At 45.9% G+C, this 27,359-nt stretch overlaps 2 protein-coding genes across 2 annotated transcripts in view; one reads left to right on the plus strand and one right to left on the minus strand.

Annotated features, from left to right (window-relative positions):
• MED12L (mediator complex subunit 12L) overlaps positions 1-27,359 on the plus strand; it is a 764,678-nt gene that overhangs the window by 175,986 nt on the left and 561,333 nt on the right. The window contains exon 16 of the mRNA XM_029616044.1: positions 13,181-13,362. Coding sequence (XP_029471904.1) covers positions 13,181-13,362 — 182 coding nt within the window. The remainder of the gene's footprint in view (positions 1-13,180; positions 13,363-27,359) is intronic.
• Positions 16,084-27,359, minus strand: part of GPR171 (G protein-coupled receptor 171) — a 59,726-nt gene continuing 48,450 nt past the window's right edge. Inside the window, 2 exon segments of the mRNA XM_029616036.1 lie at positions 16,084-19,554; positions 19,556-19,692. Coding sequence (XP_029471896.1) covers positions 18,649-19,554; positions 19,556-19,692 — 1,043 coding nt within the window. The 3' untranslated portion in view covers positions 16,084-18,648.

The following is a 27,359-nucleotide window of genomic DNA, read 5'->3' on the forward strand; positions in this document are numbered from 1 at the left end:
TTGCATGTAGCCAGGCTGAAAATGTCTAAAGAGATTCTTAAGAACTCTCTTCCTGCTACATGGGCCGAACATAATGGCAAAACTGACCGGATGGACCAAAAAACAATGGAAGGAAAATCTGGCCTACCTGACAAGCTGGCTGAGGAATGACCTTCCTTATTTGCTCCCCTTAACACAACTAAAACTTTGCAGCAAGTATTTGAAACCTTTTTGGATGAATGCTAACAATAAACTGGGGATAGTAGGCGTGAAGGTTGCTACATTGGTTGATTTAGTGTAAGATAATTCAACGTGAATTGAGTCTGTGGAGACTCGGGTAGAGGAGCACACAGCAAATAGACTGCTGAAGGACATTTCCAGCAAGATGGATGGTACTGAAACTAGAGGCTGCCGTAAGAATATCTCTATAGTGGGGTTCCCGGAGGGAGAGGAGGGTTCCCCGTTTTCACTCTGTGCTGGGCCTCCTAAAGGCAGAGGGCTATATTTTAAAAGCAGCGCACGGGTGTACATGTGCATGCGCACATGTACGCCCAAATTTATAACTTGTGTGCGCAGACAGGCGTAAGCTATAAAATCGGGGGGTCGGCGTGCGCAAGGGGGTGCACAATTGTGCACCTTGCAAGCGCCGAGCCGCGCTGCTTTCCTCCATTCCCTCCCAGGCCACTCCGAAATCGGAGCGGCCTGAAAGGGAACCTCTTCCCCCTAGCTTGACCTTCACGCCCCCCCCCCGACCTTTGTCTTACCTTTTGCGCCTGCCGGCACGCGATCCTCCAATACAGTGGCAATGGCCGCTGTGTCTGAGACCTCTGGCACTGCCCCTTTTAGCAAGCTCTGGGACTTACCTGCGTCCCAGGGCTTTATATGCGTCACCGGGCCTTTTTAAAATAGGCCCGGCGTGCATAATCCCCCCTACGCGCGTAAGTCCTCTGGATTTACACTGGATTTACCAGAATGCGTGCATCGCATGCTTGCACCTCCTCCAGGCCCTGGCAGTCGCCCACGTGCAATTGTTCTTCAGCTGCACCCTTTCCAGATAAAGTGAGGATTCTGGCTGCTGCTCGCATTAAAGGAGAAATCGGTTACAAGCAGCAAAGGATAATGCTCTTCCAGGACTTCTCGGCGGCATTACAGAAAAAAAGGGGCAGCTATGTGCTAATCAAGGTTTTTCAGCAGAGAGGGTTCTCTTATGCTCTACTGCATTTGTCTAACCTTGGAAAGCAAGAAGCAACGATTCTTTGAAACCCCGCCAGCTGAGGCACAGCGTTTTTGGATCAGATGAGAGAAGCCCATATGCTCATGAAAAGAAGACAGATGGGAAAACTAAAGGAGAGGGATAATGTAAATGTCAGCCTAGCGACTGGTCAGTGTGCTGGGAATGGAGAGGCTCTGAGCTGAGCCTATATAGTATCCCCAGACTTGATATGAGGTTGATGATGTTGGTTTTTCTTGAGGTCCATTTTCAGATACAGTCTGCATGGCAAAGTTATCCAGATAAACATATCCGGTTAACTTTGTAGGCTTGTAGCTGACTATTGAATATAGCCGGCTAACTTTAGGACAGGTCTTTGGTCTGACCAGACTTACAGGTCGATACATTTATGCCGCGTTAGAAAGAGTGCGGCAGTGCCAGGCGCACCCTCGTTCCCCGCACGCACAGTTCTCTTCACCTACCGCTCGATACTCTCTTCAAATTGCATGCAAATGCATGCTGCGTCTGTGAAGCGTTAGGCGAAGGTTAGGCCCGCGCAACCCATTTTACTGTATAGAGCGCCTATACAGTATCCTGGGTGCGCGGGCCTAACGCTTCACGGCCACGCTGGTATCTGTCATTTCAAATGACATTTGAAATGACAGGTACCAGGAAGTGGACAGTTATGTTCTCCGATGCTCGGCAAACTTTCCCCCAGCCCCCGCTCACCTGCCCTGGCTGCGTCTGGTCTCCGGTGCAGCCCCAGTCCTATCCCCTCCTCCCGAAGCAAAAAAAAACCAAACCGAAAAAGTAGCAAGAGAGCAAGGGGAGAGACGGGCAATGCTAGTCCCTTCTCCTCTCCTCCCGAAGCAGGGCGCGAAAAGCAGCCTTGCTCCGGGAGGAGGGGGGGCAGTTTAAAGCGACTTACTTTTGCAGCCCCCCCCTCCGGACATCGGCGACGACCGCGGCTCCAGCCTCCAGCTGTCAGACAGACGCATCGCACGTGGGAAAGCGGCCCCTATGCGTGCAATTGGCTGCTCAAGACGTGACGTCATGACATTTGGCGTCACGGCATGTGACGTCACGTCTTGAGCAGCCAATTGCACGCATAGGGGCCGCTTTCCCACGTGCGATTCATCTGTCTGACAGCTGGAGGCTGGAGGCAGGAGCCGCGGTCGTCGCCGATGTCCGGAGGGGGGGTCTGCAAAAGTAAGTCACTTCGTCGCTTTAAACTGCCCCCCCCCTCCTCCCGGAGCAAGGCTGCTTTTCGCGCCCTGCTTCGGGAGGAGAGGAGAATGGACTAGCAGGCCCGAGCCTAGGATTGCCCGGTCGTCGTCGCTGATGTCCGGAGGGGGGCTGCAAAAGTAAGTCGCTTCGTCGCTTTAAACTGCCCCCTCCTCCCGGAGCAAGGCTGCTTTTCGCGCCCTGCTTCGGGAGGAGAGAACAAGGGACCGCAGGCCCAAGCGTAGGATTGCCCGTCTCTCCCCTCGCTCTCTTGCTACTTTTTTTTCGGGTTTTTTTTTTTTTTTGCTTCGGGAGGAGGGGCAGGACTGGGGCTGCACCGGAGACCGGACGCGGCCAGGGCAGGTGAGCGGGGGCTGGGGGAAAGTTTGCCGTCTACCCTTACCCCTGCCTCTAACGCTGGGGTACGGGGAAGGCGGTAAGTTAGCAGGGTAAACGCGCGGCAAAAAGGCAGGGTAAAAAAGCGATAGTCGGGGCGCGCGTTACTGTATGGGAGGGAATAGCTAATTCGCTCGTTTACATTTAATATACATGCCGCGGGCGGAAGGGGTCACCCGGGTATTTTAAGAGGTGGTAGGGATGAGTTAAAGGGGATAGTGTATCGCGGGAAGGGCTAACGCAGCCGGAAAGTGAGTAGAAGGCGAGTTAGGAGCAGGGTAACCGCAGCCGCACTTTACTGTATCGATCTGTAAGTCAGCTAACTCAGTATCAGAGCAGAGAAGATAAAGTATCTGGATGGCCGCTGTTGGTGTAATTCATTGCAAGCAGGAAGATCTGTTTTGGTGGAGCAGTGAAATTACAAAAATTAATAAAGCGTGGGTATCTCTTCTTTTAAAGCATCTGAGTAAGGTAGCTCAAATGTCTTCCTTTGGAGCGATATTTCCTTTCTGGCCGCTGCCCTTGTTGATCGTATGGACTCTGCTCTCTTGCTATGGGAACTGATTGCATTTATGAACCCTGCAAAGTACTTAGGTTTTCTCCTTTGCTCAGTTTTATTTGGCTTTCCAGGCCCTCAAGTACAGTGTTATATGTTTGGCTATTTATCTTTCTTGTTTTTTAATCTGCCACCTATTATATTATATTTTATTTTTTGCACTGATATGAGAGATAATCTAGGGGTATTGGGATGCAGGATGAGAGGGGGAGACATTGGATGGCTGTAGGGAGTGCTGGTAGAATACAAACTAACAGTTCTCTCATAGGTGAGTGTTGGCTGTTTGGGTATATTTTTGGGAAGGGGTCTGTTTAAAGGTGATACATATTCAGCAGTTTCTTGCTCACCTAGGGGTTTTGGGTATTATATTGTTCTCTTGGTGTTACTTGCTCAGCAGAGTCCGTGGCTTGCTAGGTCAGATTTAGTTGGGAGTCTGAAGTGTGTTGAAATTGAGGCGAGAAAGTTAGTGTAATTAGATGGGGGATTTTCTGGTTATATTAAAATCAGGCAAACATTACTTTTCTTTTTTTTTTTCTTTTCATGGTGTGGTCCTTAGAGTCAGAGGCATCTATGCAGATTGTTAGAATTCAGCCACCTTCCCAGACTCCTTGGCTTTGGACACTTACTGCACGGCAGGGAGCCGTAATTGCACACTCCGCACGTATTATTGGGACCCACTGAAGAGACACATAGGATGTGCGTGCACATTTGTGCATATGATTCGGTGCAATCTGGTGAGAGAGTCGGGTAGACACCCCGATAATGATGTCATACGCTCAAGACTACTTAGTTCACCTGGACTCCTTGCCTTGGTAACAGGCTCCTTGGCCTGTTCCTGGTTCCTGCCTTGCTCACTGTGTGCCTAGTTCTGGATGCTGCTCCTACCTGCTTGCTGCCTGTCTCGACCTTTGGTCATTGTGGATTCTGTCTGCTTGCTGCCCGTCTTGACCTTGAACTGTTCTGGATTCTGCTTACCCTGCTGCCTGTCTCGACCCCAGATTGCCTCCTGGCTTCTACCTGTGCCTGATTGTGTCTTGGGTTCCACTAAGTCGTCCTGGCCGTACGCAAGGTCTCAACCTGAGGGAACGACGGTTAGTATAGGTGAAGCCTCCCCAGGTCTCTCTTTGGTACTTCCATCTGTGGTCAGGCTCATTGGTGATGCTTCTTGCTGGCTCACATCACCGCCTGTAGTCCAAAAAGGCTTACAGAGTTGCCGGGTTGCTACCTCCCTGACACCAGCAAGGGCTGCCCTCCTGATACAGATGTACTGGTTGCTCTAAGCGGGATGTATCACTGCTTGATCTTATATAACTACTTTTTCCATACTATTGGAACAGAATAAAATTCTCCCTGAAAATTGGGTGGGGGTGGGGGGGGGGGTGTTTCAAATCGATTTAAAAGGAAAAATATGCTATAGTTCCTTAAGAAGTTGCAGGCTCAAATTGTGCTGATGCAAGAGGCCCATCTCTCTCAAGTGAAACATAATAAATTGAAGAGAATCTGGGTTGGCCAGGTTTAAGCAGCACTTTAGATGTCACAGAGTAGTGGGTTTGTATTCTAGTGGGTAGGAAAGAATATCTTATTTATTTATTTATAGATTTTTCTATACCGGGGTACGTAAGTAACATCACCTCGGTTTACATTCAAACAGTAATTCAGCATTGCGCTTTACAATATAACATAGTAACTGAACGAATACAAAACCATGTATAACTTTGTATTAATGGAATATGAGCAATATATGAGAGACTGTGGAAATTAAGAAGAGTCGTAGAAGATTAAGTTCATTAATAGTAGGCTTTTTTAAATTACCAGGTTTTAAGGTTTTGTTTAAATTTTTTGTGACAAAGTTCCTGGCGTAATTCAGAGGGCATGGTGTTCCATATTGTTGATCCAGCAATGATGAAAGATCGTTCTTTTGTACTAGAGAGTTTAGTCAGATTGGGTGTTGGGATCTTTAGTTTGGCTAAATTCTGGAATCTCGTTGGGCGGGAAGACGTTTTGAATTGTAGTTGATCTGTGAACCAGTGCATATCCCTATTTTGAATGGCTTTATGTATCAGTGTCATAGATTTATAAATTATCCTGGAAGCCACGGGTAGCCAGTGCAAAGATTGAAGTGCTAGAGTGATGTGATCATGGCGGCTTGTGTCGGTGATAGTGCGGGCAGCTGCATTTTGCAACATTTGTAAAGGTTGAATGGTGGCTTTAGGTAGACCCAGTAGCAGAGCATTGCAGTAATCAATCTTTGATAAAATAGTTGCTTGTAAGACTGTGCGGAAATCATATTGGTATAAAAGAGATTTAATACGTTTAAGCGTGTGTAGCTTAAAGAAACCATTTTTGACCGTATCCGCGATGAATTTTTTAAATGTGAGATTGCTGTCAATGATGATACCAAGGCTGCGTACTTGCTGTGAAATAGTGGAGTTGTCTTGTGAAATACCAGAGTTGATCAGTGTTGTATTTTTTGGAGGTGAAATTATGATAAGCTCAGTTTTATTGGTATTGATAGCCAATTGGTTGTCTGTGAGGATTGTTTTAATTTCTAATAAAGCTGCCTTCCAAGTACTCAGGGCATTTGCGATTGTGCTGGTAATAGGTATGAGTATTTGAACATCATCAGCGTAGATGAAGTGTTGAAGACCCAGTTTTGAAAGTAACCGGCATAGTGGAGTAAGGTAAACATTGAATAATGTAGAGGAGAGAGAGGATCCTTGGGGGACTCCTTGAGAGAGGTTTCTTGGCTTGGATTCACTTCGTCCACATCTAACGCTGTATGTTCTGTTGCTCAGGAATGACTGAAACCATAGTAAAGCCGATCCAGAGATACCTATTTCAGAGAGGCGGATAATAAGGGTGTTGTGGTTTACCGTATCGAAAGCAGCTGATATTTCAAGAAGGGCGAGGAGGTATGATTTGCCAGCATCTAAAGCTTTTAGTAGCACCTCAGAAAGTGATATCAAAAGCGTTTCTGTGCTGTGGTACTTTCTGAACCCATACTGGGATGGGAATAGTATTTGATGATCATCTAAATAATCAGTTAGTTGTTTGTTGATGACTCTTTCCATAATTTTTGAAAGGAAGGGTAGATTTGATACTGGTCGAAAGTTTGCGGGATCAGATGAATCTAGGTTAGATTTTTTTATCATTGGAGTTATGATAGCATGCTTAAGTATAGAAGGAACTATGCCTGTGGTGATGGATTTGTTAATAATCTTTGCAATAGGTTTTGCTATTGTAGAACGTATTGAAAGAAGAGTCTTAGTGGGTAAGATGTCTGTGGGGTGGAAAGCTGGTTTCATTTTCTTTAGAATTGACTCAACTTCAATACCAGTAGTGATCTCAAGATTAGTTAGCTTTGTTTCAAATTTATCTTGAGCGGCTGATGTAGCTTGGTTGGTGTGTGAAGGAGCAGGAGATGACTTAAATCGCGTTAAAATAGAATGAATTTTGTTATAAAAGAACGTAGCTAGTTCTTCACATTTTGAATCATCGTTGTTGTTTGGATTGTTATGTGCTGGAGCAGTAACAAGGCTTTTGACATATTGGAAGAGTGCTTGAGAGTTGAATTGATATTGGTGAATTCTGGCAGCATAGAAATCTTTTTTTGTTTTATCGGTGGTTTGGCGATATTTGTGTAGCAATGATTTGAATTTTAATAAAGTCGTAGAATTTTGGTTTCTGCGCCATTCTTTTTCTGTCTTACGTAACTCCATTTTCATAGCTTTAAGATCAGGAGTATACCAAGGTTTTTTCTTGATTATTTTTTCAGAATTGATTTCTTTGGAATGAATGGGACAGAGATTCTCTGCTATGTTACTAGTAATTTTAAACCAAGAAGAGATAGCTGTTTCAGCGTCTGTGAGATCTAAATTTTTGAGATCTTCTGATATCACATTATTAATTTCATCTGTTTGACCTTGTTTTCGAAAGTAGATAGTTTTTTTGCTGTGAACATTAGTTGGTATTTGCTTTATTGTATGGCAGGTGTCAATCCGAAAGTGGTCTGACCAAGGAATAGGAGTGCAGAGGGGAGGTTTTGTTTTAATATGGGAGTTAGTAAAAATGACGTCAAGGGTATGACCAGCTTTATGAGTCGGGTTAGTCACAGCTTGTTGAAAACCTAGAGCATTAAGAGAGGTCAGTAATGCTTCACAGGATGGGGATAGAGGGATGTGATCAAAGTGTAGGTTCAAATCCCCGAGTATAATTGTTGGGAGGTGAATATCAAAGTTTTTGATAATAAATTCTGTTAGTAGAGATGGGTTATTTTCAAGTATGCTGGGGGGGGAGTAGATCAGGCAAATTTGAAGATCCTTAGATTTGAAAAGGCCAGTCTCCATTTTAGAGGAAGGGGAAGTAGTTTGAACTGTAAGGTTAAATTTCTTTTTGGCAGCCAGGAGAATACCTCCACCTTTCTTTTTGTTCCTTGGAATGGAAAAAACATTGTATGTGTCAGTGGGTAGTTGATTTATTATGGCTGTGTCGGTGTCTTTTAGCCATGATTCAGTGATCGCACATATGTCTGGCTTTTCATCTGTGAGGATATCGTTTAGCAGGGTGATCTTTTTTAGTAGAGATTGTGTATTTAAAAGAAGGATGGAGAAAGTTATTAGACCTAACATTTGAGTGATAGGTGCTACCATAATAGGAGTTAATGTTCTGGTTAATGGAGAGTGTTGGAGAAATCTAGCCGGTTTATGATTCGCATTGAAGTGTTTGATAGTAGGAATGTGGCGTGAGAACATTTCTGATTGGTGCATAGTGACAGGCAATTCTGTAGGAATCTTAAGTTTAGCAAAATGGAAGTGGGTGTTTTTTTTTTTTTTTAATGGTACTGAATGAATGGGCGAGACTCAGGGGCAAGCTCTTTTATTGCTGAAGGGCTCAGACTTTAAAACTTTCTAGACGAGCAGGAAGCCTTTGATGGCAGCGTGGTCAGATAAGGAAGGCCACTGAAAAAAGGGGGAAGAAATAGTAGTCCTGAAGATAGTCAGTAGGTGAGGATTTTGGGTCAAAATGAAGCTTGCTGGAGAATGTCTGTGGTTGAGAGAGGTCCGAGTGGAGCTTGCTGGAGTATGTCTGTGGTTGAGAGAGGTCCGAGTGGAGCTTGCTGGAGTATGTCTGTGGTTGAGAAAGGTCCGAGTGGAGCTTGCTGGAGTATGTCTGTGGTTGAGAGAGGTCCGAGTGGAGCTTGCTGGAGTATGTCTGTGGTTGAGAGAGGTCCGAGTGGAGCTTGCTGGAGTATGTCTGTGGTTGAGAGAGGTCTGAGTGCCAGATGAAGTGATATTACTGTGAATGTAGAGTACTGAGCATTTTTGAGTATTTTTGAGTTGTTTATTTTTTTTTTTTGTTTAAATTCTTCGATTTAATTATTTAATTAATTCAAGGAGTGAAATTTGGGAAATGGGGTAGGTCCTGGTCCTGGAGTTCGCAAAGGGGCGCGCTAAGGGGCAGGCCCCTTAGGTCGCGCTCCTTCGGGCGCGCGATGCCGGGATGCTCAAAAATTTAAAGTTCTTTTCCTTCCTTCTGATTGGCTGGCTGTTTAGAGGGGGCGCGGTTTACTCACAGCGATGGCAGGCAGTGAAATTCTTCTCTGTTGATTTTGGTATCGCGTGCCTCCTCTGCACGGCCCACCTCAGAACGGTAGGCAGGCAGTGACTTGATACATAGAGCTGTTTCAGACTTTGATTTTTCTCAAGGTCTCATACCTGTAGGGTAGAAAAGGCACTTCACATCTTGCACTGCAAAAGGAATTGGCCTACTACTTGAGGAGAATGCGGCCTCATCAAGCCTCACAAATGTTTGTATATTTTGATCCCATCAGGCTGGGTATAGCAGTCGCCAAGCATACCATTTCCCACTGGCTAGCGGACTGTATAGGCCATTGTTATGCGATGGTTGGTCTTCAGACTCTGGTCTCTATCAGGGCTCATTCATGGTTACTTCGGTTGCTCATAGAAACATAGAAATGACGGCAGAAGAAGACCAAATGGCCCATCCAGTCTGCCCAGCAAGCTTCACACATTTTTTTCTCTCATACTTATCTGTTTCTCTTAGCTCTTGGTTCTATTTCCCTTGCACCCCCACCATTAATGCAGAGAGCGGTGATGGAGCTGCATCCAAGTGAAATATCTAGCTTGATTAGTTAGAGGTAGTAGGGGCAGTAACCGCTGCAATAAGCAAGCTACACCCATGCCCATTTGTTTTTACCCAGATTATGTTATACAGCCCTTATTGGTTGTTTATCTTCTCCCCTGCCGTTGAAGCAGGGAGCTATGCTGGATATGCATCGAAAGTGAAGTATCAGGCACATTTGGTTTGGGGTAGTAACCGCCGTAACAAGCCAGCTACTCCCCGCTTTGTGAGTGTGAATCCTTTTTCCTTCTCCCCTGCCGTTGAAGTTATGCTGGATATGCGTGAAGTATCAGTTTTTCTTTTCCCCTGCCGTTGAAGCAGAGAGCTATGCTGGAAATTCGTGATGTATCAGTCTTTCTCCCATGCCGTTGAAGCAGAGAGCCATGCTGGATATGCGTCGAGAGTGAAGTATCAGGTACATTGGTTTGGGGTAGTAACCGCCGTAACAAGCCAGCTACTCCCCGCTTTGTGAGTGCGAACCCTTTTTTCTTCTCCCCTGCCGTTGAAGCAGAGAGCTCTGCTGGATGTGTGAAGTAACAGTTTTTCTTCTCCCCTGCCGTTGAAGCAGAGAACTATGCTGGATATGCATTGAAAGTGAAGTATAAGAATGGAGTGATCAAGCTAGTTGAAATGCATCAGGAATAGAGGAAGGTGGAGGTAGTAATTTGGTTATTTGGTTTGGGGTAGTAACCGCCGTAACAAGCCAGCTACTCCCGTCTTTGTGAGTGCAAATCCTTTTTTCCACATTTCCTCTTGCTGTTGAAGCTTAGAGTGATGTTGGAGTCACAGTAACCATGTGTATGTTTATTGAATAAGGGTATTGTCTCCAGGCAGTAGCCATCATTCTGGCGAGTCACCTACTCTTCATTGGCGGCCTCTTGACTTTATGGATCCACAGTGTTTATCCCACGCCCCTTTGAAGTCCTTCACAGTTCTGGTCTTCACCACTTCCTCCGGAAGGGCATTCCAGGCATCCACCACCCTCTCCGTGAAGAAATACTTCCTGACATTGGTTCTGAATCTTCCTCCCTGGAGCTTCAAATCGTGACCCCTGGTTCTGCTGATTTTTTTCTTATGGTAAAGGTTTGTCGTTGCCTTTGGATCATTAAAACCTTTCAAGTATCTGAAAGTCTGTATCATATCACCTCTGCTCCTCCTTTCCTCCAGGGTGTACATATTTAGATTCTTCAATCTCTCCTCGTACGTCATCCGATGAAGATCCTCCACCTTCCTGGTCGCCCTTCTCTGTACCGCTTCCATCTTGTCTTTGTCTTTTTGTAGATACGGTCTCCAGAACTGAACACAGTACTCCAGGTGAGGCCTCACCAAGGACCTGTACAAGGAAATAATCACTTCCCTTTTCTTATTCGATATTCCTCTCTCTATGCAGCCCAGCATTCTTCTGGCTTTTGCTATCGCCTTGTCGCATTGTTTCGCAGACTTCATATCATTTGACACTATCACCCCAAGGTCCCTCTCCTGCTCCGTGCACATCAGCCTTTCCCCCCCCATCGAATACAGTTCATTCGGATTTCCACTCCCCATATGCATGACTTTGCACTTCTTGGCATTGAATCTCAGCTGCCATATCTTCGACCACTCTTCCAGTTTCCTTAGATCCCGTCTCATTCTCTCCACTCCTTCCGGCGTGTCCACTCTGATGCAGATCTTAGTGTCATCCGCAAAAAGACAAACCTTACCTTCTATCCCGTCCGCAATGTCACTCACAAAGATATTGAACAGGACCGGTCCCAACACCGATCCTTGCGGTACACCACTTAAAACCGCTCTCTCTTCAGAGAAGGTTCCATTTACCATCACACATTGTCTTCTGTCCGTCAACCAATTTGCAATCCAGGTCACCACCTCGGCATCATCAGAGGGAAGTTTCCATCAAGGATGTTTTGCAAGCTGAAACTTGGTCATCTTTGCATACCTTCACGTCCCACTACATTCTTTAGCAATTTTTATGTAATAATTTATGATTACTTTTTGTAAACCATAGCGATGGAAGTTTACTCTGCAGCGGTATAGAAAAACTGTACAAATAAAACAAACAAATAAACAAATAAATACAACCTTTCTAGGGTTGACAATAGCTTCAGGCAGGCAGTCTTGCATAACCTGTTTTCTGAATAGTTCACTCTCCAAGAGGACTAATTCAGCCCTGCTTGTTGACAGACTTATAAAATCCTGAGTTGGGTAGAACAGGTAACTAGGAAATAGTTATTTTTTAACCCTATCAAATAGTACTTAGAGAACATGCCATGAAACTGACAGGTAGCAGATTGAAGATGAATCGTGAAAAGTATTTTTTTTTCCCTTGCTGCACAATCATGCTGTGGAATTTTTTGTCAGAAGATGTGGTCAAGGCACAGCTAGGTTCAATTGGGGTTTAGACAAGTTCCTGGAAGAGAAGTCCCTAAACCATTATTAGCCAGGTAAATTTGGGAAAACCACCACTTATCCCTGGGGTTGAGCAAGAAAAATGGATCTGTTGGATTCTTTTGATCTGGATTGGCCACTATCTGAGCCAGTAGGCAGGTTTGGATGGATCATTGGTCTGGCTCAACATGGGATATCTTATGTTCAATGACGGATTTAATTTTTTCTGGCCCTAGGGACAGTTGGTGTTTTCCTGCCCCCTCCCTCTCCCCCGCAACCCTGTGCTCATGACAGGAAGGGAGGGGCAGGATTGAGGAGCAGAGCAGTTTTTTCTTTGCTCTTCTGTCCCCTCTAACCTCACTTCCTCCCTTCCTATTCTCTGCATGTTGCCTGGGAGGAGAGGGGAGGGGCTGGAGCAGGAAGCAGAGGACTGTTCTCTGCCGAGTAAGATTCAGCCAGCCTGCTGCCTGCAGATTGTTGCTGCCCTTGGCTCAGGCCTAGTATGCATATTGGCAAATCTAGGCCTGCTTACGTTCTTAAAAAGGCTACCAACCACGTTTTGTTCAGAGAAGGCTTAAAATGACGTGCCCGTTTAGAGGAATTAGAGCTAAATAAGGAATATTTTCTTGGATCCTTATGACCTACAGGTCGATACAGTATAGTGCGCTCCGGAGCACACTATACTGTATCGGCCCTTGGACGCACGTTTTCCCTTACCCCTTATTCAGTAAGGGGAGGAAAACGCGCATCCAACCCGAGGCACCTAATAGCGCCCTCAATATGCAAATGCATGTTGAGGGTCCTATTAGGTATGCCTGCGTGATACAGTATAGTGTGCTCCGGAGCGATATTAAGTCGGAGGTCCCGAAGAGTAAAAAAAAGTTAAAAAGAAAAAAAAAAAAAAAGAAAAAAAAATGTAAAATGGGCCGGCGGCTGTCAGGCCGAAAACCGGATGCTCAATTTTGCAGGCGTCCGGTTTCTGAGCCTGTGGCGTCAGTGGGCTTGAGAACCGACGCCGGCAAAATTGAGCGTCGGCTGTCAAACCCTCTGACAGCCGCTGCTCCGGGCTAAAAGGAGGTGCTATGGACGCGCTAGTGTCCCTAGCGCCTCCTTTTGCCTGTTTCTACCGCACCACCTAATTTAAATACTGAATTGCTCGCACCGGCGAGTGGGCGTTCGTCCGCTCTCCCGCAGACTTTACTGAATCGGCCTGCTAAGTAGTTGTGTTGGTGGGGGAACTTGGATGATAATGTTCATATACACAACCATTTGTTTTGTGACTTTCAGATTTTTTTCTCCAATGCCTGGTGATTGCCTGGCATGTGAAAATGTGAATCCTGGTCTGGATAGTGGAATCTCTACCAACAGTGAAAAATCTGCTAAAAGGGAAAAACAGAGAGAGTTAATTTTTCCTTCTAACTATGACCTCCTGCGCCACTTACAGTATGCAGCGCATTTCCCCATACCGCTGGTAAGTGAAGTTGCTTAGCTTTGATATTCTATGCTGCTGTTTTTCAAGAACTAAACACAAACACAAACATCATTTCAAGAACTAAACACAAACATCATTTTTGGCCAGTGGTTTATTTCAAGGAGTTCATAATTGTTAGTAGAGAGGTAAGCTCAATTTTCCTTTGAAAAGTATGCAAATGTTTTTACCATAGCTGCAGCCATTGCACGACAGAAGTGGATGCATCAGTTTTGCTGCAGTGTAAAAATGAGCCCAGAGTGGTAAACTGCCTATCTTTTTTTCCATTGGAGGGCTAAAAAAAGGATGATGCAAGTGGTGTAATTATTAGCATGGGACAAGGCTCTGATTTATCTGCTGCTTTGTTCTGCAAATGTGTTTGTTGGGTGACTAATAGGGAAGTCCTGCATTGTATGTTGGATTTTGGTTTTGCATATCCTGAGCAAAAGCTAGTTGTGTTCACTATATCTCCTTTTACAGTAAATGTCACGCTGCTTGTACTTGTTAATGCTGTCAGAATATCTCGGGGGAACTATTCTAGCCTTACTGTTCCATGCATCACCAGGTTTCGGTATCTCTGTTTGCAAATCCCACGGTTTCTCATCAACCTCCCAATTACTTCTTGTCTTTCTATAGCATTTTTTTTGTTTTATTATAATATATATTTTTCTAGGACACAGATTGTCACTGTGCACATGATTTTGTAGGAGATACCACATCAACAGGGTAAAACTAGAGATCATTGCCATTAAAATTGGTAGCTGTGAACCACTTAAGGGCTTTCAGAAGTGCTATTGATACTGCCAATCAAATGATTGGTCAGTGGAGCAGAGTTAGCTCTGACTTCAGAGAAAGGTAAGAAAATCCCCCAAAACGGAAGCAGTGTGAGCAAGCTTGCGAGACGCACTTAGACAACCTAATAGGGTCGATAATGAACTAAATGTAAAATCTGTGGAACTTGCCACAAAACCACAGTGTGCGGGGAGAGGGGTGGTGGCGATGATATGTTGTCCCATCAGTAGTATAAAAGTAGGGATATTACCAGGGTCAATCTGGTGACTGCTCAGAAAAGACCTGTTTATATTCTTTGCGTTTTGGAAGATCATGCAGCTTTGTAAATGCATTTTCTCTCTTTTCATGTATCCAGTGATGGTTTTCTTAAAAAAAAAAAAAATGGAAACGTTGGGTTTCACAGGTCAGAATGGGATTCTTCTCTGATGACAGATGACCTCTTTTACTTTCTTGTCACATGTAAAATAAGGAGAAGATGGTAATCATGAAAAGCGAATTTACCTTAGTTCCTGGCATTTTATAGAAGAAGCTTGAGGAGGTTAAGCCTTCGCCAGATTATTTGCCTGAACTTTTAGTGTTTAGAAAAAAAAAAGTTGCTGGTCTGCTCTCCTTCCTTTTTTTTTTTTATTAAGTGCTAGTTAGTAGTAAAAGGAATAAAAGCAAGGAGGAGGAGGAAGGAATCCCCAGCCCAGCTTGCTTCAGAACCAGGATGGCTGCTGCCAGTTGCAAGCGCCATTCACCGTGCCACCAGCATAGTGCACTCGGCCTGTAGCATCTCCTCCAGTGAAAAGCCCTGAACCATCAGCTTATGCTTGCACTCCCCGCCCAGGCTGTTGGTGTCCGATCAGTGCCGCTGAGCGGGGTTGCTGCAGCCTGGGATCCCTCTGCACCAGGCTTCTGAAGCCCACACAGACCTTGCAGCTCCGAGTGTCGAGAGAAGCAGATTCCCAAATCATTGTGGGAGGGCTGGAAGTGAGCACCAGCCTGAGCTGCTGCAGTATCAGGGGCTGCCCCCTCCCCCCCCGAGTTTCACCCATGAGCCCCCCTGCTGCTCTGGGGAGTAGAGCAAGTCTGGAGGCAGGTAGTGGAGACTGAGTTGAACCTGATGGTTGTAATGGAGAAGATCAGGCTCTTTGTGGATACATCCAGACATTGGGGTATCAGCAGCAGTCTGCAATGCAGTCCCTGGCTGTTATGGAGGTATCAATCCTTGATCAGCTGCAATGGACCTAGTCAGCTGGGAGACTGCAAGGCACACTGGGTACTCCAGCAGTAGCAGCTACAGTCTGAGGTGAGGGAATGCTTTGTTTAGTTAAGAGAAGCTGCAGTTGATGGTGGCGAATGCATTACCTTGCCAAGGGAAGTAGTGTCTGGGGTTATAAGGAGTACATTGCCTTACAGTTCAGAGCTGTAAGAAAAGAAGTATGTTAGAGACTGTGGCAAGGGACTGCAGCTGTGCCATGTGCCCCCCAGAGGATATGGGCACAATGGGTCGCCTCCCAGCAGCCATTATGTCTGTGATTATTACCAATCATGGGAGCCGAAGGATGGAATGGAGTTGGCTGTAAGCGGCAGGCAGTGCGTGCGTGGTCAACAGTGTAAAAGCTGCAGCAAACAGCGGAGGAAGGAGCTTCCCAACCACTTCCTCCCTCTGAAAGATGCAAGGCTTGCTGCACAAAACAAGGCGGGGGTGGCAAAACAGGCAGCTCTGGCAATGTACTATATTGTGTTTGCCTTAGCCTCCCCAAAGGAAAGACTGTCGTCACCTATTCCGCACTACACAAAGGATCCGGGTCGATGACCTGGCAGAAAATCGGCAGTGCATGCATCTTTCTTTTCCGAGGGTTACAGGTTGGCACATTCTCCTTTAGAGAAAAAATACTTCGTGTTAACTGTCTGAGTGTTACACAAATGTGAACCAAAGGAAACAAATTGCACATCTTAACATTCTTTAATACAGTACTAATATTCTCTCACAGAATTCCTTATTCAACGGGATACTCAGATCTATGAGTCACAGAGAGCGTTGAAATGTTTTTGTTCATCTGTGTGTATGGTGATGAGGTGTACCCTTTATTTGTGTATGTGGATCTTCTTATGAAAAGATAAACTTTACACAAGCACTTTTTTTTCTTTTTTTTACAGTACATTTGCAATTCAGTATTTTTCATGCTACTTCACTAATGAGTATATGAGAGAGAGCTCTTAGCAGTCATATACCAAGTCAAAAAACAGGCAAGTGAGGAGGAAAAAAATCGCAATGCAAAAATTGCCCATAGAAAATGTATAAACAACCATAGTGCTTACAGTTGTTCAGGTTCATTTCTGTCAGGAGGAAAAAAGTTGCATTGATGCTTCTCCAGCAAGTTTTTAAACGGTTTGTGTTACATGCCCACCTATAATTGTTGGACTAAAAACCTCTAACTGGTCCACTATTTACTGAAAAAATTCCTGCATCCAAATTTTAGAAATTTTTCTTTTTTTTTTTTAAATTTTATAATAAAAAAACCCAAAAATATAACTTTCCTAGATTGCTGTGTTTCGTCATGCACCAAAACAGCCTCAACTGACAATGGCCAATCATTTCACATAAGCTGCTTCAAGGTATGATAGCACTGAAATTTGTTCAGATTGCCCACACTTAAATGGAGCTCCGCTCTTAAGTGATTTTTCACTGGTTGGAGGTTTTTAGTCCAGTGATTATACACTGGCATATGCCTCAAACCTTTTAAAATCATAGCAGAGAGGCATCAGTGCAACTCTTGAAGTCTTTTTCCTCCAGATAGAAATTAACATGTTCAGTTATAAGCATTGGATTGCACAATTAAAAGCATTGGTTGTTTATAACTTTCTGTGGGGAATTTTTGCATTGTGAATCTTATACCAAGTCAATCTGGTTTTTGGGTTAAATGTAATGAAACCAGACAAATCTCTCAGTCCGGTTGCAGCATACATTTGTGAGTATGGGTGAATACTTAGCTCTTACTATACATACGCATGACTTACTGAGCCACGTAGCACGGAATTGAACCAAAGCCTTTTCATCTGAGAAACTGGATGGATGTATTGCTTTAAGTAGACAACATTTTCTGACTTCCACGGACTTGACATCTGTTTCTTTATATACTTCCATATTAAGACATTATTAGGCAGTTGAAATAAGAATTACAACTAAACTAGAAGTACCCTGCAGAAAAATATTACTGAATAACTGCTGAGGAGGAATGTGGGATAATTTCCCATCACAGAACCCTTCAGTATGGTCTATTTTCTGTGAAGAGAGATATATACATAGGAGGTAAACTTTTTTACATTGTGCCTAAATTACATGGCAAAAACTTATGGACCCAATGTTCAAAGATATATGGCTGCCTAATTTATCCAGATATAATTTATCCGGCTAACTTAGGATATTCAGCAGCATGGATATGCTATTGAATATAACTGGATACATTCTAGTTAGCCGGATAAGTTATATCTGGATAACTTTAAACCTGCTACTGAGGAGGTCTAACTTATCTGGCTAAGAAAGCAAGATAAGTTGCTCCGCCTCGATCCACCCATTGTCTGCCCCCAAGATATTTGGCTATCTACTTTAGCCAGCTAAATACTTACCTGGCTAAGTGGCGGCCACTGAACATAGCCAGATATTCAGTGGCTGCCACTTAGCTGATAAGTCTCTGTTTATCTGGCTAAGTAGTGCTAAATATTGGCCTCTGTGTAAGTTACACCAGGTTTCAAAGTGGACTTCCATTCATAAGTCTGCTTTGAAAATTATCTTGCCAAATTTACCTGCACATATTTGCACCTGCTATTTGGAGAGCATACATTTTCAGGAACGTTTACACTTGCACATTTTGAATTTTTAGAAATATGCACACAGGTCCAAGCCCCTCCCCAGCTCCACCCCCATGAATGTTTGCCCTCAGTCTGGGTGAGCTTACCACTATACCTGACATAAGTTTACCCACATATTGGGTGGGCAATTTTGTACAAGCTCATTTCTGTGTGTAAGACGCTGTTTTATCTCCAGAAGTCTCTCTGAAAATGACCCCTACCATCAGTTGTGGCGTTTGCCAGTTGCCATTGATGGTCTTCTTTCTTGAATTACAAGTAACATGAGAACTTTATTGCAGAGAGATATCTTGCATGTCGTGAGATAACGCACACTGTCCTCTTTGGCTATGGCTGCATTTGTTGTAGACTTAAGTTGTTGAACATTCAGGTCAAAGTGAACTTTAGTGTGCTGTAGCATTGCTGGAACTGATCCCTGGTGTCCTTTTGTATTCAACCGCATGCATGCTGGAGGGACAGTGAGCATGATTTTTTAAATTTCTTTCTATTGACCATGCTTTAGTAACAAGTTTAGGTTTTTGTTATTTTTTTTGCACATGGCAATTATACTAAATACAGAAAATGTTTGGCAAGAAAAAGCTCTATACGGAGCTGCACTGTAACATTTCTGTATTTTAACTCCCAGGGCAGGCAGAACAATACTTAGGTATGGAGTGTGTCGCACAACTTGCTTTGTAAATGTAGGTCATCTGTGTGATCCCGTCCTACTTTCTGTGCTGTGAATGTCCTAGTTATGTTTGATCGGAATGCTTTGGAGAAGTAAAAATATAAGATGGGGTCAAAACATAGGTTGGACACAGAAAGCAACAGGGTGGATTCCTTTGCTTTAAAGAGGTATTGTTTCATAGCACAGTCAGTAATGATGTTACTCTGGCTTAAAGTGTAGGGAATGCGAACAATGTGGTAAGGCAGGAAACATACTATATACCCTGCAGTCACTAACAGGATATTCACCAGTGCTTGTTTTGTGTTTTGGTAATCATCTGTGTCTTTATGTTTGTACAGTTGTTTGATGGCAAGAAAATTAGAAATTAAAATAACGGCTGAGAAGTTGAAGAATATTGCTATGCTTATGAAGTTAGACAACACATGCCAGTCTCTTCCAAATTTCTGTTTGAATTCCATACAGCCCACAACTGGTTGTTCTCTAACATACTGGATGGGAATCAACATGTTTGGGACCATAATAAGAAGAATAAGTGCCCACACTACTGTTGATATCAATTTGGCAAATCCGTGCTTTTGTATTTGATAAAACTTGGAATGGTTTATGATCTGAAGGCAGCGGTCCATGCTGACAAATCCTAAAAAGGTGATGGATAAATACATGTTAATGTAGATGATGGAAGCTGTGACCTGGCAGTGGAAAATCTTCAGCTTCCAAGGGGCAATGCCCAAGTCGACCGCAATCTTAAATGGCAAGGCTAGTGTCAGTAAGAAGTCTGCCGTGAGCAGGTTCATGAGGTAGATGCTGGTGCACTTTCGGCTCTTGTCTTCTCGGGTGAAAGCCCAGAGTGCAAAGCAACTTCCGATGAATCCAACCAAGAAAAACCAGATAGTAAAAATAGGTGAATGGTTCCATTTGGTGTAGATTGAGCATTGTGAAACATGCTTGAAGGTGTCGGCAACATCTTGTAAAAAACATGCAGAAAGGTTGTAAGAAATAGTTAATGATGTAGCAAGAACCTATAAAAGACAGATAGGGGAAATGTTCAACTTCATTTCTGAAGAAAGTTAACATTTAGCTTTTGTAAAAGGAAAACTGTACTCTTTGGGGGTAATTTTCAAAGGAGTTACGCGCATAAATGTAACTACTATTGTAGCAATTTTCAAAAGCCATTTACTCACGTAAAGTGCACTTATGCGAATAAATCCTATGGACGATTCAATGGCATATATTGTAGCAATTTTCAAAAGCCCACTTACTCGAGTAAGTGCATTTACATGCGTAAAACCCAGATTTACGCATGTAAATGCTTTTTAAAATCCGCCCCTTTGTGAACACTGCAGCATTGTGAAATTGCAGAGGGCAAGCAGTAATACCTGCACCGCGTTCACTGAAAACATTACTTTCTACTCATTTTCTGAAGTCCCCTCTTTCCTTGCAGTCAGCATAGAAGGGATAACAAATGATATTAGCTCTGATTCATCCATATTTGTTTCATTAGTCATAAATGTTATGGCTCAGGGTGCTTGAATAAAGTGATATTTGCCTTGTTTAGTCTATGTAACATGTACAAATAAAGATCAACAAACCAGCTATAGGTAGTGTTTTTTCTTTAGACTCAAAATACTTTAGTGACTAGCTTTCCAATGTTTGCTTCCAAAGCCATAAAACAAAAAATAATTAGAAGATGGACAGGGACTTCGTGTGCTCTAAAGGAGGGGCAAGATAGGTGGGGACAGCTATCTACCTTATAAATGGCCTGTGACCGACGGCCCGCAAATGCGCAGTAGAGACCAGCTCTACCGCGCATGTGCGGGCGAGCACGTCGCTCTGAGGCAGCTTCAGAAAGAAAAAAAAATGGCGGCGTCCAGTGGCAGCGGCGGCGGCGGTCGCACGGCGCGTGGCGGAGGGGCGGTGGCGGCGGTAGCGAGCGGCGGCGGGTACCGCGCGGCGCGGCGACGGCGGTACGAGCGGCGGCGGTAGCGACGGCGGTGGCGGCGGCGGCGACGGCGGTTCGGTGTGGGGTGGGGGCGACGGCGGGTAGCGGGCGCGGTGGTGGGAGGGGTAGCGAGGAGGGAGAGAGAGAGAGAGGGAGGGACGGGACTGAGTGGGAGGGAGGGACGGAGAGAGAGTGGGAGGGAGTGACTGAGTGGGAGGGAGTGACTGAGTGAGAGGAGGGACTGAGTGGAGGAGGGATTGAGTGAGGGGGAGGGACTGAGTGAGAGGGAGGGAGTGGGACTGAGTGAGAGGGAGAGGGGGGACTGAGGGAGGGGACGGAGGGAGTGGGGACTGGGAGAGAGAGGGAGGGTGGGACTGAGGGAGAGTGAGTGGGACTGAGTGAGTGAGAGGGAGGGGGGAGGGAGGGACTGAGTGGGAGGGAGGGATTGAGTGAGGGGGAGGGACTGAGGGAGGGAGTGGGACTGAGGGAGAGAGAGGGAGGGAGGGAGTGGGACTGAGGGAGAGGACGGAGGGAGTGGGGACTGAGTGAGAGTGAGGGGGACTGAGTGAGTGAGAGGGAGGGAGAGAGGGGGGAGGGAGTGAGTGAGACTGAGTGGGAGGGAGGGGACTGAGTGATAGGAGAGGGAGGGTGGGGAGGAGTGGGTGAGGGAGGGGGGTGGTGAAGAGTGAGGGGAGAGAGAAAGAGGGGGAGGTGAGAGACAGAGGGATGTAGCCCGTTTTAACGGGGCTTAACGGCTTGTATAAAGATAAATGGGTCTTTATTGGCACAGATCAGGGACAAGTACTTTCCTGAAGGTTTACTAAGGTGAGGCATGTAGTATTAGGGAACAGGCCCCATACAAATGATGGGAGCTGCTGTAAATAACATTCATTGCCACATGCCGCACCTTTTCCGCAGATAAGCAGGTTGAATTAGCCATGATATCTGTCTTAGCCATGATATTTGGGGAACATCCCTCCGGTTCTCTAGGTGGCGGAGCTCCAAAGAGCAACACAGAGTTCAGTTCTGTGTGCCTGCCTGTGTACATCACCACGTGGCTCCCAGCCTGCCTTAGTCATTGTTCTTCCACGTTGCAGGTGGCACGCGGAGCTCCATGTCTCTCATTGATACTTGGAAACAGCTGGGTTAACTCCTCGTGGACTCAAGCAAGCAAAGTGAGGATGCCAAGACCTTCAAGATTCAGATTATGTTGATTACAGATGGATATACTCTCTGCTACATCTGCCTGGGGCCTGATCATGACCAGGCCAACTGCAGGGACTGCAGACAGAGAGCGGCGAAGATTCAGAGGCCTAAGAAAGACTGAAGTCTGCCCAGGGATCCACCCAGTCCTCTCCAGAGCCCAGAGGGAAGGAGAAGAGGGCCTGTTCAGTTGGACCTTCAGATGATGAAAGGGGCCCCATAGAAGTGCACCCTAGCTGCCTTGATAAATGGAAAGTGTCAGAGGAACAGCGATGCCATAAGTCCAGGCAAGTCGCATTCGACACACCCAATGCATCGACGCGAAACACCCAATGCATTGATGCATCGACGCGAAGCATCGACATGAGGAAAGACATCAGACAGCATGGGCGTCGAAGCATGGCCATCATGATGGAAATCAAAGCCCCGAAGAGCATCATCTGATGTTTGCTCAATGACGCACTAGCCCTCATCGGGGACACCACGAAAACCCTCTGAAACAAGGGAGGCCAGCAGACCATTAGGTCCCACATGCGGTAGATATGGGTTTGTCATCTACTGCCCAAGATTGGAAGGGGCTGTGAGATGTGGAGCTTGCATCAGCTCAAGGCTCGAAGGAGTCCTCTTAATCGTCTAGGGTCTTCTCAGACCTGTCAGCGGCTTCAAGTCAAAAACAGGAAGGATCTTACCTACAGGAATCTCTAGAGATAAGAGACAAATGGGACCCACACGCACGCCGAGAACTGGTACATCCAAGAGGCCTGGATTTAGATATACTGCTGGCGGCAGTACCTCCCAGAAGGGGCCCAAGGGAACCCGCCCTAAGGGAACACGGATCTCTATCTGACCAGGCGATGACACAGATATCGCAAGTGCTGATGTGTTTCCTATCTTCGCTGGAACCAACGCCATGGCCAGGAAGTGCAAACTCCATGTATAGCACCACCCCAAGCAGGGGAAAAGTTGACCGACTGGGAATGTCTCCCCCATGGGACCAGCCACAGGAAGTGTCTCCTTATGACTCTTCCGCCTTGTCACCAGATTCCTTGACAGGATACCTATCAGAGGAACAACCTTGGCCCATTTCCCCACCAGAAGACCTCTCCTATTCCAAGTTCATGGAAAAGGTGGGACGTACCCTTAAGGTTGAAACCAGGAAGGTGCAGGACCTGAGAGCGGCGGTCCTGGGGATTCTTAAGATCTTCGAGTCACTGGCGGAGCCGACCTTGTTGCCATCACATGCGGTTTTAGACAAACTGATGACTAGGGCATGGCCGCTTCCCTTCTCAGGAGCATCAACCTTGCACAAAACAGACCTCAAGTTTAGAATGCGTGAGTTGCCCTTTTACAGCATGTTGTAATTTCCTCATGCCTCTATCGTGGTAGAATCGGCCATGAAGAGAGCGAGAAAGCCTCGACTACACGCGAGTGCTCCCCCAGGGAAAGATAGTAAGTAGCTGGATAACTTTGACAAATGCATGTTCCAGGCCGCGATGCTGAATGCACAGATCCACAGCATCAATTTTAATTCACTCAGTACTTGTACGAATGCCTGCAGTCACTAAAACCTATGATGATGGCTACTGATCCAGATGGCAGCCCTCCGCCCGCAACTGCATGCGATGGAAGAGGGACTGCGCCATCTACTCCGTACAGTTTATGAAGCATTCGACACCTCCGCGAGGATTTCTGTGGGAGCCATTGTGGACAGATGCCTGGCCTGGTTACAGGTGAGTGCCATCAGGGAAGATGTACATGAGAAACTTGCTGACCTTCCCTGTCTCCCCGACAACCTTTTCGGGGACAAACTGCTGGAGACGGTGACACAACTGAAAGAACAGGATGTGGCACTACAATCGATGACGTCCTGGGGAGAGCAACAACCTAGAAGGAAGTTTTATTCGACCTCTCAGAGGATGCAGGCACAAAACTGCTGAGGCAGGTCTTACCCTCTTTTTGCCCGCAACCATATTAGCCATCTAGAAAGCCTCAAAATTGCGCCCGACAACGCAATCCACATCAGCAGCTCCAAGCCCCCCAACAAGGGTTTTAGGAGCAACCGATTTGCTGGCCCTAACGTCGAAGTCAGAGACAGCCTCCCAGATTTAACAACACAGGGAGAATGCCATGATCAAGACGAGAACACCACCTCCCCATCGGTATGCCTTCTGGTGGGATTGAAGGGGCTGGTTCCCATGCTGCCTCAGGAATCCAGGGGAAGGCTATATCTCCCGGAGGCAGAGGGCCCACATCCAACGTACCGGTGGACAATACCACTTCTCCCAGTCCAGGGAACGTGGTTTTCAGCGCACGATACCCCCGCCTACACCGAAGCTGCCCTGAGGATCTGTCATTGAATTACTACTTGTTTCAGCCTCACCCCAATCGTGGTGACCGACAAGAACTATCAGCATGGGGGGAAGGCTCCAGGAGGCATACCCTGTGGCAATCACATATTCTGTGTACAGCGGCGTCAGGGGACTCAACAGACCGAGAAGGACGACCCGCGTTGACGGCCTCAACAACCAGCACCTGTTAGCAGGTACACCTGCAGCCCGGGGGAGGCATGACTAATCAGACCCCTGACACTTGCCCCGAACTAAACATGACCACGCAAGAGCAAGATGCGAACAGCATTCCCCTCACTCGCCCCTTGCTGAGGAGGAACAGGGGGCAGAAAGGCACCCCCTAACACCTTCTCCGGGATACAGGACAAGCCACAGTGTCTCCCACTGATGGACAGCATAGAAATTGAGAGAACAGTTCTAACACACTTGGACCTACCACACCCAATTCAGTATGTGCTAGTCTCATCCAGGAAACACTCCACTAGGATGAACTATCAAGCCAAGTGAGCCAAATACTCTAGGTCAGTGGTTCTCTACCTTTTTTCTGTCAGGACACACCTGACAGATGGTTCTCACATGCGTGACACGCTGAACACATGACCATCATAGGGCTAAATGTAAAAGTACAGTTTGCATCCAAAGGAACTCCCCTGACCCACAATTATTGATGTAAAGCAGAATCATGACATTCCCCGTACAACTCATATATTCTGGTTCTAGTGTCATCTCAGTAACAGCAACACAAACTCCAACTACCAGGCTCAATAGCCCTACTTATGAAAAGACAGCAGTTCATCGCTAATGCATGTCTTCTTGAGAAAATACAACAAATAAGACTGATACAGTAAAATACCTCACCTCGGTCACATACACAGAACCGACCTAACATACTCCCAGGATCTGCAGTAATGCACATAAACTAATCCGCACACAGTTACACTTGTATTATGGAATGCACTCAAACAGTAATAACCCTACCTATGAAAAGGCAACACTACAAATATTAAATCAGGCCCTAAACACCAATACACCTCCTATTAGGAAAACAGAACTAGCCAAGCAGCTATAGATCCCAACACAGAAATAATTGTATAACTATACTAATAAGCAGAATAAATGTTTCACAACAACTATGAACAGAATAATATCCAACAATTAAAAACTCATAAAAATTATTTAAAATTCTCCAAATACCAATAAAATATTTCAAAACAGCAGACACACATAATATCCAGTAATTAAAATGGCAGTCAATCAAGAAAATAAACTTTAAAAGCCACCTTTACTAACTCCCTCCAGCAGCTCTCCTACTCCTCTTCCATGCAGGCCAGTAGCATACACCAGAAGCAGTAGTAGCTGAAGCTCTGTACTCATGGTCCTCTTCCTTAGTGCCCACGACCATTCTCTGTCTCTCTCACACACAAACACAAACACACACACACACACACACACACACACGCGTTTCTTACTCCCATGCTGTCTCTCACATACACACACACACGTTTCTTACTCCCATGCTGTCTCACACACACGTTTCTTAGTCCCATGCTGTCACACACACACGTTTCTTAGTCCCATGCTGTCTCACACACACACACACACGTGTTTCTTAGTCCCATGCTGTCACACACACACGTTTCTTAGTCCCATGCTGTCTCACACACACACACACACGTTTCTTAGTCCCATGCTGTCACACACACACGTTTCTTACTCTCATGCTGTCTCACACACACACATGTTTCTTACTCCCATGCTGTCTCACACACACACACACATGTTTCTTACTCCCATGCTGTCTCACACACACACATGTTTCTTACTCCAATGCTGTCTCTCACACACACACACACACACACGTTTCTTACTCCCATGCTAGCTCTTGCCACATGCACAGGCTTCTCATTCCCATAATCACTTTCTCTCACACACTTTCTCTCACACACATTCCCATAATCACTTTTTCTCACACACACACACACTCCAGTCACTTCATTGTCTCTCCTATATACACACATCACCTCTATGACCAGTTTCTCTCAATCACACACATGCTCTCTCTCACACACTTTACATAGATGATCTCATTCAAATGCTCTCACTTACAAACAGGCTCTCAGTCACAGTTACACATGCATACTCTCAATCACACATACATTCTCTCACTTACAGACAGGCTGGCTGGCTCTGTCTCTCATTTCCCCCCCCCCAGCACAAATGGTAGTTTCAGCAGCCTCCTTCTCTAGCCCCCGCAGGCCCAAGAAAGAAGAATCCCATCGGCCACAGGCAGCAAATTCTGCTGTCTCCTGTGCTGATTTCTGGCTGCTTCTGATTTCGCTTCTGGCTCACGCTACTGTTCAGGGCTGTTGCTGCCGCCGCTACTTTTTTGTGCAGTATGACTCTTTCTTCTTCCAGCGCACCCCACTGCACATCACTTCCTGTTCCGGGCCAGGGTGGGGGCAGGTGCGGGAAGAAGAACAGGCCCAGCCACAGTTGTCAGCCTAACACTGCTGCCATTCCCATCCGGGCTTGAACGTGCTGATAGCCTGCCTCTCGCTCGGTGAAGGAAGAAGGGGGAAGAGCAGTGAGAGACTGGTAGCACGCGACACACCTGCAGTTGCTTGGCGACACACTGGTTGAGAAGCGCTTCTCTAGGTGGTGTGGAGAGCAGGGACTTGACCCTTTCTCGTGCCCCTCAGAATGCCTGCTGCATTATCTCCGTCCCTTATATCAAGCAAGACTAGCAACAGCATCAGTCAGAGTGCATATAAGCGCTATTGCAGCCTCCCTCAAGATGGCGCTCCAGTGTCATGCCACCCACTGGTCTCCAGGATTATGAGGGGTGTTCTCCAGCTGCACCTGCCATTAAAAAAGCCGCCAGTTCCGTGGGATCTGAATCTGGTCTTGGAGCAGTTGATGCTACCGCCCTTCAAACCTATGGACAGTAGTCACATGAGGTATCGCTCCTGGAAGGTCCTTTTTCTAGTGGCGCTCACCTCAGCAAGGAGAGTCTGTGAGCTACAAGCACTAGTCCATTATTTACCATACCTGGAGTTTTATCATGATAAAGTGACTTTAAGGACTCATCCATCATTCTTTCCTAAGGTGGTATCAGCCTTCCAATTTAACCAGACGATCATGCTGCCGACCTTCTTCCTGAAGCCACACCAGTCGGAAATGGAGAAACGGATCCACA

This window comes from Rhinatrema bivittatum, chromosome 9 (assembly GCF_901001135.1).
Source record: "Rhinatrema bivittatum chromosome 9, aRhiBiv1.1, whole genome shotgun sequence".
In the NCBI taxonomy this organism is placed as follows: Eukaryota; Metazoa; Chordata; class Amphibia; order Gymnophiona; family Rhinatrematidae; genus Rhinatrema; species Rhinatrema bivittatum.